The sequence below is a fragment of the Cariama cristata genome, unplaced genomic scaffold (assembly GCF_000690535.1).
Source record: "Cariama cristata isolate BGI_N322 unplaced genomic scaffold, ASM69053v1 scaffold45284, whole genome shotgun sequence".
Taxonomy (NCBI): domain Eukaryota; kingdom Metazoa; phylum Chordata; class Aves; order Cariamiformes; family Cariamidae; genus Cariama; species Cariama cristata.
This window is the reverse complement of record NW_009613172.1, coordinates 1,710-8,574: the sequence shown is the minus strand read 5'-3', so window position 1 is coordinate 8,574 and position 6,865 is coordinate 1,710. Positions and strand designations below refer to the sequence as shown.

The 6,865-nt window shown below is 41.2% G+C and overlaps 1 protein-coding gene across 1 annotated transcript; it reads right to left on the bottom strand.

The window, feature by feature from the left end:
* Positions 1-5,038: 5,038 nt before the first annotated feature.
* FGF19 (fibroblast growth factor 19) lies at positions 5,039-5,371 on the bottom strand (the record flags this gene model as incomplete). Its single annotated transcript, XM_009698901.1, has 1 exon — positions 5,039-5,371. A coding segment is annotated over one exon (333 nt), but the record flags the coding sequence as incomplete, so codon positions are not given.
* Positions 5,372-6,865: the final 1,494 nt, after the last annotated feature.

Sequence of the window (6,865 nt, the reverse complement as noted above, 5' to 3'; positions counted from 1 at the left end):
GGAGAGGCTCCGTTCCGGCCCCGCAAGTCCTGGGCTCCCACAGAAGCCGGTTTTGTGTTGACCTGAGACGTTTCTGATTTTCAAGTGGTGTATTTTTGATGTATACACCCAAAATGTAAATATTTTTGATGTAAATACCCAACCCAAACTTCAGTGTGTCCTTCTAGACTGCTTTGTTACAACAGTTGTTTGTTATTACAGATCAAGACTGGTAAAAGGAAGAGTTTAGACTTATTTAGAAGCTTATGTTTTAACGTCAGCTTATACTACTTAATGAAAATGTGGCTGTGGGCACACCGAAGTAATCTGCCAATCCAAATAGGGGTACAGGGGGTCTGTTATCCTCCGAATCGAACACAGGAGGACAGAGGACTCGAAAAGACAGCTTTAAAATTCAGAGATGAGTCTAAAGAAAAAATGAAACTACATTAGAGTGAAGATAAAGTCATGCTACTAAAGGTTTAGCTAACCAGATGCAGCAAGCATAGTTCATTAAAAACGCTCCATCGCAGCAGGCTATACTGATTTACATAGAGTGACTGTAGTCAGCTGGCCAGCTCGTTTTCTGCGTTAAAATGTAGGTATCACTGGATCTCACACGAAATCACTGAAGGTTTGCCAGTTGTGAGCACCTGCCTGCTCCACAACCACACAATCACAAGCCAACGCGTACTTTTTACTGATGTCAGTGAAAATATGTCTTTGAAGGTTTCCTCTAAGCTACTAGCTACAATTTAAATCTTGCTTTGGAAGTTAATGAAAAACAAGTTCTTTGATCTCAGTAGATGGTGGAATTCATGAAAAATGCTGAAAATATAATCATGTCCTGGCAAGAAGGCTACAAAACACTGGACTCATTTGGGGTCATTCTTACATACCTTCTACAATCAGACTCATCAGAGTTCCTGATAAACTTGCTGTGTGCCTAGATTGTCACAAGTTCACCCCGAATTCAGAGTCCTACTGATGTCTTTTTTGCACTCCCATTCGCTGCCAAGGGAATGCATCCCTGCTTTCATCACGTCTGACCCTGCCCGAAAGGAGCGTTGACTTCCATACAGTTTTGAGGAAAGAAAGTGCATTTATTTAATTTATTGTGCCATTCTCCATTCTAATACAAAGTACCGGCAGAGTAGAAATAGTGGTCCCAGATTTTCCGCAAACATAGTTTCAGTGCTTTGAGCAGAGGTAAGGTTGATATTATGGCTCTTGAATAAAGGATTTATAGCTTTTTACACTTCCCCAAAGTGGAAATGTAGATGCCCACTATCTCCTTCCCTACAGCCTTCCCAGTAACAACTCGTATTTGCACATCATAGCTTCTAACCGAGACTTCACAAGGAGACATTTGGCACCTGACCTTTAAAAACCTTTTAGGGCTGTAAAATGTACTATTGCAAATGAAAGCACTGCAATTGTCCTACCGTCTTTGAGAAACTATGATCAACCGGGAGGTGTATGGTGAATGGTGGGGGGGGTGTTTACATTCCCACAGAACCAAAGGCAATGGTGTTTCGAGGTTTTGCACACCAAGTTCCTCACCAAGTCAGGTGTCTGATGGTAGGGAATAGCATTTTCCAGTAATCCTTCCACCTCAAGCTGGGATCTTGTCAGATTTTATAAGCAAAACAGCCAGGTCTGGTCAGAGCTTGGATGGGAAACCTCCAAGGAAAACTAAAGTGCTCCAGGAAGCGGTGTGGGTAATTTAGCTCCTGGCATTCTTCCCTCCGTCTGAATAAATATTGAACCAACCTCTAACCATGCTGTTGCAGTAAGAAACATTGTGCTGCTGGTGGAGGATGCAAATCCAAAGGTGTCAGCAAACAGGGTCACTAGAGAGCTCAAGATGCTGTTCGCAAATGTGAGGTTGCTCAGCTTTACACTCTCGGGCAATATTCATGAACAACAACGTTACAGCTACTTTAAAAATCTCTCACTGGTTAAATTAAACAGTGTACCCTCTGAACTCTGTTATTTGCTGTGTTTCCCATCAAAACTCTGCATTTTTGTTAGCAGAAAAGTGGACTTTTCTGACCAAACTTTAAAAGTTCAATTTATTTTTTTCTTTTTTTTTTTTTTATTATTATTATTTTTTACAAAAAGGTCTTGGAAGTTATATAATGTTCAGAGAAAATACAGTGGCTGATCAAAACTGGAAATGAAAAACAGAAAAACAGAATGCCCCAAGCCTGAAAACTTTCAGAATAAAACAACTTGAAAATCAGGACTACATCTCCTGGTACATGAGGAGCAGGAACCCTCCGGATGTGTGGCAGTGGCTCAGCACAAAGCAGAATGGGAAACACCATGGGAGATGTTTGCCAGCCAAGAAATCTGCAATTCCTGTGACTCATAGCATTTCCAAATGGAAACATTCAGTCTCTTTTCCTGCCAGAAATCAACATCTTTTTTAGGCAAAAATAACCAGTTTTCTCCCCAGCTGCACTGTTGAGTATGGTTCCCATTTTTAAAAAAGAGCAGCCTTCCACCCACTGGATTTTTTACATTTTGCAGGTGGATTTTGCTCAGCTGAAGAAGAATCAGAGAAGCCACACCTGATAGGGAATTCTTCTATCTCCCGGAGGAATCACCTCCTCCGAGCAGCTGGGGGCTAACACTCCTTTCAGTGTCCAGCACCTCGAAGGGCGCGAGCAGTGTGAACGTCAAGGTTTAATGACATAAATGGAATGTTAAAGGAATGTTTTGTAGAATAGATGCAAGTCCATGGCTGCTTTATTGCAGATGAAGTATAACTGAAGATGTCTATAGGCAGCACTCACCGGCCTAGGTCTACAACTACCTGGAAGGAGGTTGTAGTGAGGTGGGTGTCGGTCTCTTCTCCCAAGTAACAAGCGATAGGACAAGAGGAAACGGCCTCAAGTTGCACCAGGGGAGGTTTAGATTGGATATTAGGAAAAATTTCTTCACCCAAAGGGTTGTCAAGCACTGGAACAGGCTGCCCAGGGAAGTGGTGGAGTCACCATCCCTAGAGGTATTTAAAAGACGTGTAGATGTGATGCTTAGGGACGTGACTTAGTGGTGGACTTGGCAATGCTAGGTTAACAGTTGGACTTAGTATTCTTAAGGGACTTTTCCAACTTAAATGATTCTGCGAATCTATTCTATGATTGAATGATGAGCAATAGGAGGAAAACACTAGGACACGCTTACATAGCTTGAACCTGAGCTTCACTCATTTGTTGTGTCAAGAGAATGATAACAGGACTAGATGGAGTGACCTTCACATGTCTCAGGGTCAAAATTTAATGAGCTGTTTCCAAAACGCTTTCATAACAGAGATACTTTTCTTAGACTTGCTGTTTTGCATGGAGCTCATCAGTAACCGGGAGCAGACAGACCCGAATTTCAGCCTTGGCATTCACTGCCTAGCTTTGGGAAAACCCCTTTGTCTCTCTGTGTCCTTCTCTCTTGTACCTCAACTGTGCCACCTTCACAAGGGACTCCGTCTTCACACGACTGCTGCAGAGCCAGAGGCCACAGTTTGCTAAAGCTCCTTGAAGTCTCTAGACTAAAGGAGTGACAAAAGAGTCAGCTAGATTTCTGTGTTGAAGATGATTTTTTTTTTTAATTGCAAATGTACACATTACACTACTGATAATGCACAGAAATTTAAAAAGCTATCATTTGCTAATGTTTAATGATTACAAAACTTCACAAAATTTGTTACAACTAAAAAACCCACCTTCAGGAGTATATAAATAGAATTTTGAGCATAAATAACAGTAACAAAATAAACAGATGTATGTATTCAATAAATTAATTATAAATATTGCATTGGCAATGAAGTGCTAGGTCAGAAGAACACCAGTATTTCCAGTAGAGCTTTTTTTTTGTATAGAAATCTCTATTATAAATGAACCTTTGGAAATGAGTAGAAAACCTTTTTCTCACATTGCCTTTTTTTTTTTCTTGTTTTTTTCTTTGGTTTCGCCTTTGTTCTTCCTTCGTCAAAGCATTACAATGGGAGAACAGAACTGAAGACATTGGACATCCAACTTTTTGCCACGAGGTACTCATAATCCCTTCCTGCAATAAGGACACCGTGCCTGACCCACTGCTGAGGTATCCCATGGATGCAGAATCAAGCCTGGAAGGGACTTGAATGAATTGCTGATGGTTAAAGGTTAAACACAAAAACCTGTTTTGCAATTGATTTGACCTATACACCATCCATTTTCAGTCTTTCTCTCCATTTGCTAACAACATACATGCTTATATACAACAGAACCTTAATTTAAACACTACTTTGAACTGCTCATTCCCTACCTGATGAACATAAATGCTAGTTCTGTGCACTCTTCCAACCACACACTGAATTTTCGCTAACGTTAATAAGAACTCTCTGCTGGATGATGCTGATGCCACAGTGACCATAAATTAGCCTATAAAAGAAATCAAAGATCCAGTTTTCCAAAGTACCCTTTAGCAATAAGGGAAGGAAGAAATTTTTCCTTTTCTTCCCTTATTTCCTAAGGGAAGAAAAAGCACAATATACAAGCAGAATTGTTTTTTCAGTGATATGCTTTCAGTAGAACGTTTTCCCAGAACGTTGTCAGCAGCTTTTCAAGAAACAGCATTAACTCTAGTTCGCGTAACCACATTTACTAGGTTTTCCTTATTCATGTTTTGTTCCAAATGTTTGTCTTTAAGGCCTCTGAAGAGGAAAAGGTTTTCTGCATTTGCTCCTATGAGCAGAAATAACAGGTGAACATATGTGGTAATGAAGTTGATGTAGAAAAATTAGAATTATTTTATCATCAGCACAGTAATGGAGGAACTCTGATGAAGCTGCTAAGCTTTTCTTATTTAATCCTTCTTTTCCAAATGAAACTATGGATGGACTTAGACTATAGAATAGCCTCTGGGCACTCATCTCGTACAGGTACAACACATTGCAAGGAAAAGGCTGACTCCATACCGAAATATACAAAAAAGTTCGAAATATCACTACATGAAAAGCTAAAATCCCTGCAGTATTCTGCAATGTTTCTTTAAAAACATGTGTGTGTGAGCAGAGTCATTTCTGAAAGCTGGGGCTCTTCACCGGTGACAGTTTGGAGGTGATGCCAAAGGGGTCCATGCTGTCCGTTTCGAGAGGCGAGGAGTACACCTCTGGTTCAAAGGCCTGGCTGTAGTCACCGTATTCACCAAAGTCTGTTGACTCCACGGGCACAGTGTTGATCATAGGTAAGAAGTGAGATAATGGAAGAAAATCTTTTCCTTTGAACTGTTGTCTTTGCTTGGCACTACTCAAAGACACCGATATTCCGTATTTTTTTGATTTATATACATTGTAGCCATCTGGACGAATCTCCTCTTCAAAGGAACAATCCTCAGTGGAATACCTGAGCTGAACAGCAAGGAGTAACGGGAATTACAAATACACCCACCAGACGCATTGTGTTCAACCACAGCACAAACCTTTGATGCGACCGGCCCTTCTCCCTCTGCTGTCAGTGGGGGTGTCCCTCTGGCTTGTCATGGGTGCCCCAGTTGGGTGCCCCTTGCAGACCCCACTGCCACATTCATACTGGTGAGCTGCCCACTGCCTCTCTGCCTGGCTGCGGTGGGGATGCAGGTGGGACCCATTGCCCTGGTGACTACTCTTGCAGTGATGGACCACAGCCACCGAGATGAAGTGCTCTGAAGCAACCTGGTCAGGCAGTTGGACTAGATGGTCCTTGTAGGTCCCTTCCAACTGAAATATTCTATTCTATTCTATTCCATTCCATTCTATTCTAGTCCAGTCCAGTCCAGTCCAGTCCATTCTTCTAGAACTCTCCACATTCCACATAATATGCACTTTGGGTGAGGAGGCCATCAAAAGACCTAATCCAGATCCCCAGAAGCCAATGCACGTCCATCACATTAAATAAGATTTGAATCCTGGCTGTGGACTTCTCCACATCTACCACACTTACCCTGTCCTGAGCACAGGGACAAGAAATCTTGGGTGACAGTGCTCATTTAGAAAAACTGTCCTTAATTGCTGACAGTGTTTAACAGCAGTCATGAGACCTGATCCAACGGTCCTCAGGTATAACACTCTGGCTGTGTTAGAGATTTGCCTACGTACGGGCTTCAGGATCAGGTCTGTAGAAAGGCAGCACTGTCAAAGGCAGCGCTTATGCAAACATGGCCAATCAGTAAAACATTGCTAAAAAGGTAATTGTGGGGTTTTTTACTCAGCATTTACTGAAATTACAAAAGGCCAGTTAACGCAGTGTTGTTTTCTTATTACACATTAGTTAGAACTGTCAAATTAATACCAGCACAAGTTAAGATGTTGTATAGAAGAGTGTATTTTCTTAGGTACGAATTTGTGGAATTACATTTGTGATATATTGCACAGGTAGTATATCAGGATTTTATATCACCAGGGCAGACCTTTCCAGATCCTTGCACAAGCACTGCATTTCTTACAACTGAGTGCTATTTCAGGCTCAGCCACTACAGGTGATTGAACTTGCGGTCAATAAAAGACAATTGCTGATTACGTGTCAGCCTGCGGTGATAAAAGTGTCCTTACATGAATGCTCTGCCTGTCTGAATAGAGAGCATATTTATACTCTTCAGTCCTTTCTCAAACACCCTCAATAATATGGAGTACCATTAAGTGCACGCATTTGGTTGTCTTTTAAAAGCACTTTTTAAATGAATCAAGTAATTTTAAAAAAAGCATTTTCTCCAAATAAAATTATGCAGTATTTATCCTTCTATACATGTTCTATCTCAGAAAAATATGTGTATGTGATACAAATTTACGGCTGAATTGTTAGCTGTCTTTATTTCTGTAAGCGCTCAGCCTCACTGACAGGGATGATGAAATAAAAAAGCTTCTTGA